Below are 15,790 nucleotides of genomic sequence, written 5' to 3' on the forward strand. Positions count from 1 at the left end.
GGGACTGAGGCAGGAGGTTAAGGAGTGATGCTGGAAGACATACAAGTCAGATTTTGCATTAAACACTCATAGAAATAGCCACCATGAGATTGGAGGAAAGAGGTACCCAGCCTCTGGTTTGTTTCATATTTCAGTTGGGAACTGCAGAAGTATTAGCTTTCACTACTCACAGCCCAGTGCAGTGTCTAGGGAAGTCAATTTAAAAAATTCCTGCCCATTTCACTTTGGTTATTGTGTCTCTGTGAGTGCACACACTGAACAGAAGTGCCACGCAAAGCCAGTACAACAAATCAGTGCTACAAAACCTCTGATGTAAGTGTTCTGCTTCCTTAATGATACACACTTTAAGTTTTCCTATTGAAAGAAAACGTTAAGCATGTTTCCATGCACTTACACCCTGCACAATCCCTAGAAAGATCTCAGGCATTTGGTACCTGCTATGTGCACTTCAGCTTTAGGAGCCTTAAAGGGAGTGCCAAGGGGCACAGGAGACAAGCTTAATGCACATTCTTTTTCTCCTCTACTATTCTACTCACCTGTGCTCTCTTTCTTCCTTCACCCTGTGCCACTGGGTGAATGGTAGTCCTTCCCCTTGGCCAGTTCTCTCTGGGAACCATGCCTGTGTATTTTCTGTTTGGTTAGCCAACACAGCCAGCACCAGCAAAGATAAATTTAAATATCAATTTTAAATAACTCTTGCAATACAAAACTGCCCTTCAAAGACCTCTACAGTAGAGACCTGTAATAAAGGCATCGTTATACTCTTAGCAGGGTATTATTAAATACATTAAGTTATGATTTGCAGACATCAACTTCCATGTCCTCTGAACACCACTACTGCTATTTGCAGGATTGATTTAGAAACATAAGGGGTAACATTTTTGCAAAGCAGTGCATGTGTTTTTGTGCTGATCTGAATGGAAGTAGCAAAGAGATATTTCTAAGAGATATTTTGGTAATCTTTTTCTTCAACTTTTCACTTAATGGCTTTACTTGCTGTTACAGAAACAGACTTTACTTGAAAAGGGTAGCTCATGCTCCCCCAGTAATACTGTCCTTCCTCATTCAGCCACATTAATGTCACAGAGATGCAGATACGCCATTTCATTTGCATACCATGGCGAAGATGAAGATTAATAAACATCCTTCTGCACTTCCTGGCCATGGTATCACACCTCTCTTTGAGGCATGAAAAGCCACCTGCTGTCTCTGGCAGCCATCCTGCAGTGCCACTGCTGCTCTTGGGCATTTTCAGGGGCTGGAAGAGCAACTTTTCTCCTATCCTAGGAGTGAGTGATACTGAGAGCCAGCCAGTTATAACCCTTGGTAGTGGGGAGGTGTGAACAGGCAGGGTCTGGCCCAGGAAAAGGCCTCCCCCTCTCTGTGCACTCATTCTTGCAAACCTATCATGGGAATTTTCCAGCACAACCACAAATACCTGCTCAGAGGCCCTTTATTGTGGTGGTTTAATCTGCATCACTGGCATAGCAGGAGGAGCAAGCAGCATGTTAATGCCTTCGGCAGTATATGCTGATCTGGGAGAAGTGTGAGTAGAACAGCTGTACAAAGAGATTGAGAGAGATTAGAAACATGGTATGATAATAAAATGGGATTTGGTTTAGGCAAATCAGACTGAAACAACTGCAGAAAAACAATACACATTTGTGGGAGTGGAAGTTAGAAATCTGTAATGCTGAAAGAGAAGTTGCCAGAGAGTGAGTAAACAGGAGTTGGCAGCGCAAGGAGAGCAAAACCAGACCAGGGCTGGAAGTGTGATGAGAGCAAAAATGGTCTATGTGGTTCTTTTGTTCACTTCAGATGGAAGAGAGGCACTCATAACTGGAAGACGTAATACAACTTGACACCACTGATGGTCAGTGTGTTCCCAGGCACACAGCTCCAAAGGCTGCGACGATCAACTCTGTTAAACAACATCTGTTAACAAATTGGAAGTTGAAAATAGTAAGTTTAAGAGGATAGTTTTGTTTTACTAAGAGACAAATCCTGTAAATAAGGAACTTAAAACATCTCACAGTATGTGACAAGCTGCACAAATGACTTGCAAAGGGGCAGAAAAAGTTCTTCAGGTTAGTTTTGCAGAAAATGAGTTTTAGTTCTTGGGAAGCCTGGGTGAGGTTTTAAGTGAATATGAGTTGGTCACCATTTCCATCCACTGTGTCACAAGATAATTGCCCACTCTAGCGTTTCTACAACAATTCCTATTTGGTCAGAATTGTGTCAAGAATTGGTGGGAAAGGAGGCACATGCAGATGTATGAAAATGGGTAAGCATGTGTGTGTTTCTGCAGACATGCCACAGATAAGACTGTCAATCCCTCCTTGAAGCTGCATGAAGAAAATCACCCAGTGCCTTCCCCTTGTGCCCTGCTGATGTGCCCCGTTGACCTGCTGGAGAGCCCAGCAGCACTGCAGCAGCGTGGTGGCCATCCTTCCTTCACCACCCAGGCCTTCCCGGTGGCTTCTCTGCAGAGCTGGGAGACCTCTACAGACAGAATGAACCCAGCAGTGCTGCAAGCATGCAGAGGAAAATAACCAGACTCTAACAGAGGAGTTAGTTGCTGGGGTTTGGGTTGGTGGGTTGGGGTTTTTTGTGTTTGGTTGGTTTGGTTTGGGGATTTTAGTGTTCTGGTACTTGTTCTGGTATTGTTTCATTCATTTTCTTCCCCTTTTAATAAATACCTTTCAACTGCTGACATATGAGCAAGACACATGCAAGTCTTCATCTTTGATAATTATTTTCTCAACATCACCCAGTTAGTAGACCACTGCTTCCTACACAAGTTTTGTGAGTGAAAGGAGGTCCAGCAGCATTCTCCTGAGATCCGGGGTCAGAAGACAGAAAAATGCTGTTGTTTGTACGCCAGCATTGCCTTTGGAAGAAGTGGGAAGTATTGCAAAACAACTACCAGCAGAAATGTAAGCTTCACAGACAGAGAAGAACCTTGCCATGTCACCCTATGCTAAACTGCAAAACCCCAACAGCTCTTCTACAAAGAACATGGAACCTTCTAGGAAATCTCTAGAGGTGGCATTTTTTGGCGTGTGAGGAACTGGTCTACCCAGGAGAAAGAGTTAGGAGCATGGCCACCCAGCCTCTGAGATCCACCTCTGCTCCAGAATTTAAGGTTTCCCTCAAATTACAGGACGATTTTCTTGAGGATGCTAACAAAAAAATTACCTGTCATGCAACCTGGTGTTTCTGGTGTCCAGGAGTGCCTTTTCCAGCTAAAGTGTGATAAACACACAAACATGTCAACCCCTGCCCCTGGCCAGCAGCAAGACTGAAAGGGACACTCTCCCTAACTTGCAATAGCTGAGGATCAAGTGCTAGAACTAACACTGTCTTTCTCTACCCACAATCACCTTCACTGGTCCACTTACAAACTATAATTAACAGTGCAAACTCATATGGCTTAATCTGGTACTTCAGTTATTTTGACTATCTTTCATGAGTGGTCAAGTGGTGACCCTTAGAACTTAGTCGCAATGATAATAGCAATGATTTTAGAGATCTTCTTCAAATAGGGAGAAAAGGTAAGTGCAAGACATTCCTTGTAACATCACTGCCAGGCTCCACAACAGCTCCTATTTTTAAAAAATGGGTGTCATGATGTGACCAGATGAGTACAACTATTTTTTTTAAAAAAAAGGTTGTGTGTGTGCAATTTTCATTTTATTCCTAACATATGCTTTGAAAAAATGATAGGAGGGATCTCATTGGAGCATATAAGAATAAATAGCTACTGGAAGTTGTTTAAGGCTTGTGTTCTCCATCCCATGGACCAGAACATCAACAGGCTGATGGGCTACCAAGTAAAGTGAACATCCGGGCAGGTGTTCAAGGTATGTACAATTCAGCTGGTGGAACACTGTGAATCCTACAAAGAGGAATTATGGCCCATTGTTTAAATAGATACTTGAGCAATTTTAGATTTATTTTCACATGCCTAATGAACAATCTCCTAAGACATTGCTACTGTGAATTCACAGAAGCTGCCTTCCAGTAGTAAAAAAGCAATCTCCATGCCTTAGTTTCTTAAAGACAGGTAAGAGAAAATAATAAACTATGAAGCAAAGCTAGTCTTCATTCTCAACCCTACTGTGTGTTATCTGTTATAACTTCAAAATCTGAGGGTATTTTAAAAGATTTTACTCAGGCTATTTGAATATCTGCATGCACTTAGCTGGAATGGCTAAGGTGGGCTCAGAACGCCTTTATTCTGGCATCTGAGAGAGACACTGTTTGCATATGGATGACAGAAAATTAAGATGTCTGACTAATTAATTTCCATACAATGTTCCCATCGCTTGACAAAGCATCTCTGTGTATAGACAAAGCCAACCTAATCAAAATTAATAGCCTGACAGTTGAAATGATTTGTAAGAATGTGTCATATTCCTTAGCACCTTCTAGCCAATAGAATTAGAGAAATTCAATTACTCCTAATTAGCCAATGTGCATATATGGTGTACAGAGATCATCAATCTCAACACCGCTGACAGACATGCAAGTGATAGAAGAAAACTGTTATCTAAGGAAGCCAACAAAGTGATCTGATATCCATCCATATCTTGATAGCACTAAGCAAAGCCTTACTTAAGAGATGTAGGTGTTCTGGGACCCAGATCTCCAGGCCCTTCCTCTGAATTGGATTCCTGGCATGGAGAAGGGAAGAGCCCATGAGCCCTTGAAAATGGGAAGACTCAATACACTGTCAGCAGCATTTGGGAACCGCCTCTAAACTGCCCAATTGCTTTGAGGCACTGAGTGGAGATGGAAGAGGTGGCAGGAAAAGAGTCACACCGCCAGGGAAGAAGAAATGCTCTTTCTCAGCCTGGGATATGAGAAAGGTCAGTGGCTCCCATCAAGTAATTTCACAGCATGGCTGATTAAATAACAGTCATTTGACTTCAATTAAAATATTTGGAAGAGCTCAGCTGTGGCTGCAGTCAATTTTAACATCCCTGTCCCCTTTGCCCTGCAGCTCCTCAGTGGATTTGAAAGACTTCATGCGGGAAACAGGAAAAAATAGGGGACTAGCAGCACAACACTTTGCTCCTAAATACATGTGCTACATTGACTGATTTTAATGGAAATCCCACAGGATGAAATGTGCTCACCTGACAGCATAATATTATGTGAAAAAACTAATTCCTATTTACTTAGGCCTAAAGACAAAAAAATAAGGAAACAAAGCCAGAAGGAGCTGTTGTAACAATATTTTCTGTCAAGCACTGGGATTAGGACCAACAAATAATGCACAAATAAATAAATTGGGCAGCCAATAAATTTACACAACAAAACCTGCCCCTTCTGTTATTTCAGTCAAAACATGCCTCACAATCATGGACCTCCAGCAGTTTTAAGTTACTGAAGATCAAGAATGCAAAACAATGAAAACTTGCACGATTTAAAAGAAAGTGTAGGTAATAAAGCAAGTGCTTTATAACTTGAAGTGATCCATTTGTTCCTTTAAATACCAATCAGCTCGCTCAATGAAGTGGAAATTTAACTGTATCCATTAAAAGATTAAATACTATAAACAAAAAAGTAGCAATTACTTGTGTTGCCTATTTTTAAGAGGTTGGAGCTTAATTTTTCACACTCTGGTAGTTTATCAAACTCAGCTCCATTACAAATGTCTCAGAGCTCAATTGATGAGGATATTCAAAACTGAGGGCATTCTGTTCACTAGTCCTACCCTGATGAAGGAGCTCAAACACATATATGGCTGATGTGATTCTATTATTCTTACAAATGTTGGAAATGTCAGCTTAATGAGTCATGCAAGAGTCTTCAATGTTCTAAGTCACTGGATCCAATTAATTTGTAAGTGTGCCTAAAATGAACAATGAAGACTGAGAAGCAGCAGTCCAGTGGTTTTCCCCATACTCACTCTGTTACTTCTATTTCATAAGTCAGACCTAATAATGCTTCCAAATAGCTATTCAAATCAATTAACTATGATTGAAATTTCCAAGAGGCTGACAGTGTGTTCTCTTAAGCCTTTAAACGTGCAACAAAATGATTACAACTTAGATGAACCAATAGGAAAAAAGAGAACGTGTTAGTGCTAAAAATGGCAATTTATTGTTTTCTTTATATCTTTCACTAGCAAAAAACAGTTACAGTGGTGACATGGCAAACACATGCATTTGTTTTAAATATCTCCATTCTATTTGCTTCATTGGACTTGAAAACTGCTTTGGTTTTGTACTGTACTTCACACGATGGAAGAGAATGAATTTTATTTCTGACAAACTGTGGGTTCATTGAGCACTGTGGGCTGGGTTCATATTGGCTGGCTCACAACTCTGAAGGGGAAGAGCTGTCTGTTGTTACAGGCAGGCTTTCCTTGAGTTTTACATAAATAATTTTTACCATAATCTGGACATTTGGACCATTAAACTCTGGATTCTGACTAGTACCTATCTTGCTAAGTGTATCTGACTAACATGTTACATGCATTTGCTCAGGCAGAAATCTCTCGTGGCTTTTCTCAGCTGCAGGTCATTCACAGTTGACTAATGTGGAGGCTCCCATTCTCCCTTTGCTCTCTTGTTAGGAGAACACCAGCAAGCAGAGTGTGAATGAAACTCCCATTTCAATGGTCGTTAAGGCACGCTACCTGCTGTGGCAGCCTGTTCTCTAGTTTGGTGTACAGCTGATGCTTTTCTCCACCCCTGACAACATCCCTTCTCACATACTCTGAAGGGCCCCGTGGATGGAGTATCACACTTTACCTTCCCAGTGGGTGTGGACTTGCATCAAGAGGACATGTACTGACGGTGCTGAAGAGCATACGCATTTTAATCCACCTTGCAAACAATCAGTGGTCTTTGCAAGCAGAGCTGGACACAGGATCTTTGGAGGCTAACGGAGAAAGACACCCCTGAGCTCACGGGTGAGAGGCTGTGGATCCCCTTTACTAACGCTTAACTGAGGAAAACCAGCAGCCAAGTGGTGGCAGCACTATAAACCGCTTCAGCTGTTCAGTGAAAATGAGCCCCTGAGCCCAAGACAGCAAAGGAAAAAGGAGTTTGAGGAGAAGAAAACCAAGTAGCATATCGAGGCTTCTTACACCTAAACGCAGCATGCCCTCGACATATTATTTTTAGTAAGGAAGAACAAAGCATTTGAAATCTTATGTCTGAATGATCCAGCTTGACTGAATGGCCTTTTAGCAAAAGTCATCAGTAGCTTACCAGATTTTACTGATCTTGAATAATGCCACTGGTGCCAACACTATTATACTATCACAGAGAAGTGACTGAGACAGCAACTCTAGGACTGACTTTAAATTCTTGCAAATACTGGGCATTTCAAGGAAAGGTTTGGGTTCAAATCCATCTGTCCTAAGAAGAAACCCTCACCTTTTGTTGAGGTGCAGGCAGTTCTAGAGGTATAACCTGGAAACAGAAAGTGTAAAAACATTAATATTGAAACACACACACACGAAACAAACAAAACCCAACAAACAAAAAACACCCCAACTATATACTGCCAGAAAATTCTCCTTCTGCCATACAGAATTTTGCCTGTGGGACTGTTTTAAGAGCCAGGGGACAAAGCTTCAGCTTTCCTGTGAATTAAAGGAGTTTTAAAATAAGGAACGAATGAAAGAGAACTTCACAAGTGAAACTGCAAAAAAATGCACGGTTTATTTATGCCACCTACTGGATTTTTCCTGAAGTATCGTTCAATCCCTTTAGTTCTCACGATCATGTCTACCACTCCAGTAAATACCTACGTTCTCATGGGAGGCTACTAGCACAAGCAGACCAGCTGGTATCAGGCCGATGACTTACATCAGTAAATGACATGTGTGGACTAACGTAGCTCCAGGTCTGGAGATGGGGTCAACTGCATACCTGTTTATTCTGCTAACTTGCTGGCTGCAGGGCAGCCAAGACACCCAAAGCTGCAGGCAAGCACTTAAGTCCAGCACAGAGGAGTCTCAGAGCCCCAGTCCCTCAGGGGAACATGCTGACACCGTTTCCCTCTTCTGCTTGACTCCCTCTGGCTGTATTTGATATTTACTTCTAAATGTCCAGAGTGTTCATGGTCACGTTGATGTTTTCAAACAATGCAGGCTGGCAGTGTAAATGCTTTATTTCTGTCCCTTGGAACTCCTGCAGCTGAGGCTCTGCTGGGAATCCACAACCAGCCTTGGTATTACAGTCTGTAAAATCACCTGGGAGAGTAAAAAAAATCTGCTGTGAACAGAGGGGTGAAAACCCCTTCAGCTTTACCCACTGAGTGAAAAAAAGCAACCCAAACCAAACAAAAACCAAACCAAACAAAAAAAACTCACAAAAACAAACAACGCACTGAAAAAACAAAAAAAAAACCCAACCAAAAAAACAAACAGGAAAACCAAAAAACAAATAAACAAAAAACAACAAATAACCCCCCCCCCCCAAAAAAAAAAAAAAAAGAGCCAAGGAACCAGAATCATATGTAACAGATCTCTAAAACAGACTTACTAAATGCACTCAACCCTGTGGACTTCTGTGAAGCTAAAGGTCTTTGCTTTCCAGGCAATGGTATTAAAACCAAACCCTCTTTATTACGTGACCTCTCTACTGAGATACTCAGCCATGCCAAACGTGGTGGAGACACAGCTAGTTCACATCTATCCCTCAAAACCATGATCCCTTTAGCCAACAAAACACCTTTGCAAGGTTCAAGGGATGAGCCACAGGCATGCACTGCCAAAGAACTGACTGTCACTAATGGATGACATTTTGTATTTTAAAGAGTTGTGCAAAAGGCAAAACTAAAGTATTGGCTAACCAGAAAGAAAGTAAAAATGTAATTTCATTTTTTTTTTAATCAGAAATATTAATTACAGTTATTTCCAAAGGTGCCAGCAAACTGCAGTACAGTTTAGTCACTGACATCATCACTGGATTCAACTCAGAGATGCCCAGACTTACATTAAATTAATGACTACGATTTCCTGAAGACTTGCAGTGAGATTGCTCTGATTCCTGTTAGAATTGCTGGAAGTTTATAACCATCTCCTATTCCTTTGTGACTCCAGCGGATGTCAAACCCAGTAATGTGTTGCTATCCTCACAAAATAGCCATTAAAAAAAATGTGACAAACATTACACACTAAAACCATACCTAAAGTACAACTTAAGCTAGCAAAACCAATTCATTATTAAAGGATTGATTATGTACTTGCATTCATCAGGCATTTAGGCATTTTGGTGATACTCATCCGCAACACAAAATACTAGATAGGTACTAACAACATTAATATTTTGTTCCTCACCAATAGGTTCCCTGCATTATGGATAATGCAGGTCTGTGCAGTTAGCCTGAAAACCAGAAGTAGAAAATACTAGTTATGTAAAAGGCAGCTGAATTAATGTTTTTCTCAGAACTGTTGCATTTTTTGCATCTTGTGCTTCATCTCTGAGCTTGGCTGTCCCATTTGGTTTCTAGTGAAAAATCATATAACCAGCTGGTGACTGCTACTGTTTCTCCTTTGTCTGTCTCTGTCTGTTTTATGCACTGTGTTTCTCTTCTATATTCTCTTTTTTTCACTCTCCAGTTTTTCTTTTTGTCCTCCTCCTCCTGCCATTTCTGATGTGCTCTTTCTTCTACCTTTTCATACCTCAGTTTGTTGGTCTTTATTTTACTTTGCCTTTCTTCCTCTTTCGATTTAGCTTCCTTTCACTTCCTTTTTAATTTACATTTTCAATTGTCTTCAAGACATCTTGCATGTGAGCACTTGAAAAAATCCCTCTGTGTGTGCTCAACCACAAAGAGAACTTCACAAACTGGAGTTTCACTTTCAAGACTCACTCCTAGACAACTTCAGCACCTGATCAACACCCCGATGAGCTGCAAGAATCTCAACTGGTTTCATTCAGTGAGGGATTTCACGTTTCTATAGAGGAAGATAAGCATGCCAGTCTCCATTGTTCACTTCCTTATCAGTGATATGCACCATTAAGTGTATATGCAAATCACATTTTTTTTCCCCCAACTAAATATTGTATTCATCTTCTCCTCTTCTGCAGAAAAACATGCAGGTATGGACAGCAGAAATGTCAATCCCAGCAAAGCAATGCAAAGCAAAAAGTTTCCATTTCTGTGAGTTGAATGATTGTTGTAACACCGTGGCAAACCTCACTTGAGGACCACCTGACAGCTTGAGACTGGGGCTTAACAGGAGAATTTTAATTCAGTCTCTCTGGAGGATGGAAAAGTGCCATAAATGTCTCCAATGCTGTAACGAAGGAAAAAGTTATTTAAATGTAACTTACTGAATGCCAACACAAAGCATCAGGCAGCAAGGATCTGGAACTTTCGACAGGCACTGATTATTTCTGGCCGGGAGGCTCAGTCTGAGCAGAATCAGCTGGGAGATAGCTGATCTCAAGGAGGGAGAAGCTTTCCTTGGCTTTTTCTAGCAGAAATAAATTTCTACCTACTGTAACTTATTACCATCTGATATGCTGAGTCATGAAGCTGGGCTTATAGAAATCTTTGTGCAATCTTTATAAATCAGCCTCACATAATCTCAGGCGCTTTCTGCTTCATCTCTGTTGAGTCACTCATTTGACAGTTATCATTCATCTTAGATTGCAATGTAATTTAATAGTTTCATTTCAGCATGAAGATAGCGTCATCTTGAGCCTGGAAAGATTTAAAGGTGTAACAGAGAAAACATTAATACTGTAAATAATATCTGTAGAGCTGCATGGGTCCGTAAATCACAGTGCTAAGTTTGAAAGGGAGCCTATGTAAGAAAGAAAAGAAAAAGCATCTCCCCGTCTTCCTCTGCAGATCATGGCTGATCCAACCGCCCAGGCCCGCTCCAGAGGAGCTGGTTACCGAGCTGTCAACGCAGTGTCACTGCCTGTATTTGCTGGGATCACCTGCTCACCCAGATACCCACCGCAGCGTTAAACCCGGTGAGGGGCACGACCGCATGCTAACCTCCTCCAGCGAGGAGCCAGATGTCCCACGAAGGACAGCAGCTGAGCTGCGGCAACTCGGTTGTTTCGCTTGGGGCTCACACCTCTCCCCGGGCCACGCCATGTGAACACAGCCCACCCAACACAGGCCAACACAGGGCTTAAACATGGCCGCTACGGCCGCCGGCTCCCTCTGCCACCGCCATAGACGGGGCCCGGGCCTGCCCCTGCCCCAGCAAGGCGGGAGGAGGGCTGTGGGGCCGCAGGGCGGCGGCGGAGCCGCTTCAGATCGGTGACGATTCCTCGTGCGGGACATGCGGGCAGCGCAGCTGAGCTGGGCCCCGGGGGCACCTCCACAGTCCCGCCGTGCACCCGACGGCCCCGCCGCCCGGCCACAGCAGGAGCTGCTCGTTCCCGCCGTGGGGCCGCCCAGGCTGCTCTGGCCGGAGGGAGGAGCGGGGAGACGCGGGTGGCCGCTCCCCCACCCCAGCGCCTGCCCCGCGGGGGAGAGAGGGCTCCGCGGCCGCACCGACCAGCCGCGGGGTGGGGGGCGCGGCGGGAGGGGAGACGCCGGGCAGCTGCCGGCCGCCGAAACGCGCGGGGTGGCGGGAAGGGACGAGTCAGGGCAGAGGCGCGCCGAGCCCGGCTGCCCCGAGCCCGCCGCGATGTCCAGTGACTCCCCGTCCTTCAGCAAGCCCTCGGACGCCGCGGGGCCGGGGGACAAAGCGGGCGGCTTCGGGAAGGCGGCGGCCCTCATGGCGCCCTCCCCAGTGGATAGGGTCGCCGCCGCGGTGGGGAAGAAGCCGCCGCGTATGCCCAAGTGTGCCCGCTGCCGCAACCACGGCTACTCCTCGCCGCTGAAGGGGCACAAGCGGTTCTGCATGTGGCGGGACTGCCAGTGCAAGAAGTGCAGCCTGATCGCCGAGCGGCAGCGGGTGATGGCAGCGCAGGTGAGCCCCGCGGGGCGGCCGCCTCGGCGAGGTCTGCCCGGGCCGGGGTGGGCTGTACGCCCGGAGGGTGCCGGCGGCGGGGTCGGCTCCTCCGCGGCCGGCAGGGTCTGGCGCCCGCAGGGGACAGGCGACGGGGCGGCGCGGCAGGGCCGGAGGTACCCCGCCGCCTTCCTCAGTTACTGGAGTAAAATATTTATGTATTTATTGGTTTTTAAATAAAAACAGGAGGTGCGGTGAGGGCGGGTAGGGTTAAGTCATGGTGAGGTAGTAGCGGCTGCGGCGGGCGTGTGAGGCTCACCTCGGAGCGCGCCTCGCCGCTTGTCCGCGGTCCTGTCGTGCAAAACTTGGTGCTAACGTTAAATTGCCGGCTTCCAACTTGGTTTTAAGTAGATAATGAATAATCTAGCCAAATAATTGGTTAGCCAGAGTGTTTTCCAGTGGTGGTTTTAGATGCAGTGTACCCGCTTTTCCTGATACGTTAGTTGAATACATCTATAAAATTACTTGTTTGTTTGTTGGTTTTTTGTTTTGTTTTGGGTTGGATTGGGTGGGGGGTTTTTTTGTTTTTAAACGGCGTTCTTGTTTTGCATAGAGCGGCTGTGTAAACAGCTGTGTAGCGGGGTCTTACAACTGTCGACGTAATAGCATTCGCTAAGAAACCAAGCTGCATTCCAGTTCTGTGTAGGAATAACTTTTTTGTTAGGTAGTCCCGCTGAAGCCACAACTCTTCGGGGCAGGGTAGAAGACGGCTGCATTAGTCCTTAAGATCCGTATCTGGAAACTCTCATTAAGAGGAGTTCTGGGAGTGTAATGGCTACCGGTGTGCTTGACTTCTGGGAGAGGAGTTGGGCGTTCTCGTTCGTGCGAATAGTCCCCTTGCAGGCGAAGTGCAGGACGTTAGGACTGTTTGTGCGAGTGAAGGAGTATCAGATCCACCATCAGTTTGCAGTTAATGTGTGCTCAAAGCTTGACATCCCACATAAAATCAATGTCTCACTGACAGACTTTAAAACCTTTAGAAACGTTGCATTAAATTCTCCCGTACTTTTTTATTTAATTATTCAGTGCAGGTATGCTAAATGTCCTCTGAACCCACTGGGAGCTTTCATTCATTTAAATAATTCCTCCTTGGCCGTTTCATGACAGCCCAGAAATTGCTGTTATATCCCAAGTTACATGCAGCTTCTCTGCCTGCTGCAAAACAGGGAATAACAAACATGGATCCTTTTGCTGCCTGCACTAGGGGAGGGAGCACAAAATGGGGTGTTCCCCACACAAGTGTCCTCTTCTGCACAGACTGTTCTGCTGCTGCCCGGCAGCTTCTATCAGGTGGTGACTGCCTCCTGCTAGTGGGTTCTGGAGGTGGACCTACTGGGGGTTTTCTCTTCCCTGCCCTGTATTTGAAAGCAGCTTTGAAAACCTCCCTAGCAAAACCTTATCTTTGTAGGAGTTACACATTGAAAGTCTGTCTTCCCCCTTCTGATATATTTCTGCAGTAAACCCCTTGGCACTGGTGGAATTTTACAGGTCAAGGTTATTGGCTTGTGAAGTCAAAGTTACCCATGGTATTTGCAAGTCTACACCTCGTGTTTGGGATATCTCTATTGCAAGAGCTATTATTAATTTTTCTAATGGTATTTATTGCACATCTGTATTAGAAGAATGTTGCTGTTGAACACAGAAATGCAGGAAAGTCCTCTCCAAGTCACCCAGGAGAATTTCGAGCAAGAAAAGCACATAATCCCAGTCTGTAATCTGGGACAGATTTCAAAGGTTCAGGTACACATGCAGATCAGTCACCTGGCAAGTTGCAGGTTAGGTATCTGTAAGGCCCCCATCATAATCTGTATACCCCCCTGGACATGTATCACAACTCGGCAGGTGTGCGAAACTGATCTGCCAGTTCAAATGAGGCAGAAGGGGTCCTCTGCATATTCAGTAAGCAACCAGTATGTTTCTCTGCACGCATGTCCAGACTGCATATGGTGCCTGTGGGCTTGGCCAGTGCTTGCTAGGCTTTGGAACATCACCAGTGTTGGGAAAGAAGTGGAGCGCTCCCGCTGCTCCAGGACTAGCCAATTAACTGCAGTATGTGTGACGATGGCTGAGATGCTTGCAGACTGGCTCCCCATGTTTGCTGTGCTTCTTCCATGGTGGCTGTCTGTCCACAGTGTACTATGCACTGAAATTTACTTGAAAGGGTAGATTTCTAGCAAAGAGCCAATGAGGAAGACAAGCAGGCTTGTACAGAGCAGTAGATTGCAGGTGTAAGCTCTCACGAAGACCTGCTTTATATTGGTGAAGACGCACAGTGGAGTCCTGAAAACTGGTGAATTTTGCATTTTTCACAGTATGCTTTGCCCAAGAGCAACTGCATTGCGTGAGTGCAATCAGCTTTAATACATCTTCAGGTGGTGTCACTGAAGGAAGATGTATATGGCACTAACATTTCATAGGTTTGTTCTTGTGTGTTTGGGAGCCAAAACAGGTAGTTTTGAATAGCCTTATAACCTCCTTTATATCTTTGTCTACCCACTGGCAGTAACATCAATGCCATACAGAGTACCAAGACTTAAAAACAGCCTTGAATTTGAGTCATCTGTTGTTGCCATTATAAATTGTGCTCAAGCCTCAGACCATGCACTATGTCTTACCTTCTTGTTCTCAGGTTGCGCTGAGAAGGCAGCAAGCTCAGGAAGAGGAACTGGGCATCAGTCACCCAGTGCCCCTGCCCAGTGCTCCCGAGACGTTCGTGAAGAAGAACAGTGGTGGCAGCTCTTGTCTCTTGTTGGAAAGCAGCAACCCTGCACACTCTACAAGTACATCCATGACAGCAGCTAGCACACCATCAGGTAAAGTGCTGGGAGAGCGATGGTCACTGCTGTGGGCAAGGGTTGATGCTGCTTACGCCTGCCTTTTTTCCCTCTCTGCAGCATTGGGGTTATGGAGAGTCCCTCTCCAAGAGTGGTGTTGCAATGTTGGTATGGTTAGCCAAAGGATAGAATCCAGGATAAGTCTTTCATATCTTAACTGATTATTTTTACTTTAAAATTAGTTTGGTACAGACTGGCACTGTAACTGACTTTAATAAAGTGTGTACTTGCAGGTGGACATATATGAGCAGCTTTTCTCCTTTCTCCCAAAACATGTGCTCCTTCCACAGTCATCTGGTTGTGTATCCTCTTGAAAACTGGAGTTTTCAGCACTATATGGGAGCCAAGTATGTAGGTAATAGGATTGGCCCCAGCAGCAGAGATCTACGTACCTTACATGACTTTATGTGGTACATCTGTGAGTTCTGGCCAGGTGTGATGAACTACAGAAAAGGCTAGAAAGTCTGATTCTTCAGTGAGGAATACTACTTAAATATTCTGATGGTTTTGGTTTATTTATCATTTAAAGATCTTTGTTAGATATGAAAATGCCAGATGTGATGTGACATGAAGTTCTTGGTTTAGGTGTCAGGTTGTTCATTGTTTGCCAGCAGAGGAGTAATGTGTGAAGGAGTCACAGAAATCAGACATAGTGCCAGAGAGAGTTTTTCCTCGCTGTATCCTTTTTATTGGCAGATCAGAAATACTGTGACACCTGGAGAGGCCAGAGACAATTTTTCAGATCCCTTCATGACATGCTGTTTTTGAAAAGGGGAAAAATGAATTATCATTGCCACAGTGTAGGGGTTTGTGCATTTACTATGTGAGACTTGGAAACTATCTGTACTTTGGATGGAGCATTTTCTTCCAAGCTCAAAAGCAAATTGGGAGTTTGCAAGCTATTTGGAAGGGAGCAGATCATGATCACAGGGCATTACCAGAAAAACTTCCAATCAGATTTTGCAGTTTCTGCATATTTACCCTTGTAAAAGTTTGTGGGTTACTGAGA

The 15,790-nt window shown here is 44.4% G+C and overlaps 1 protein-coding gene across 1 annotated transcript in view; it reads left to right on the plus strand.

Moving 5' to 3' along the window:
* Positions 1 to 11,471: 11,471 nt before the first annotated feature.
* DMRT1 (doublesex and mab-3 related transcription factor 1) overlaps positions 11,472 to 15,790 on the plus strand; it is a 56,256-nt gene continuing 51,937 nt past the window's right edge. Inside the window, exons 1-2 of the mRNA XM_062612478.1 lie at positions 11,472 to 11,908; positions 14,577 to 14,760. Coding sequence (XP_062468462.1) covers positions 11,624 to 11,908; positions 14,577 to 14,760 — 469 coding nt within the window. The 5' untranslated portion in view covers positions 11,472 to 11,623. The remainder of the gene's footprint in view (positions 11,909 to 14,576; positions 14,761 to 15,790) is intronic.

This window comes from Pezoporus occidentalis, unplaced genomic scaffold (genome assembly GCF_034315485.1).
Source record: "Pezoporus occidentalis ecotype Australia unplaced genomic scaffold, CSIRO_AGI_Poc_V1 ctg16, whole genome shotgun sequence".
Lineage (NCBI taxonomy): Eukaryota > Metazoa > Chordata > Aves > Psittaciformes > Psittacidae > Pezoporus > Pezoporus occidentalis.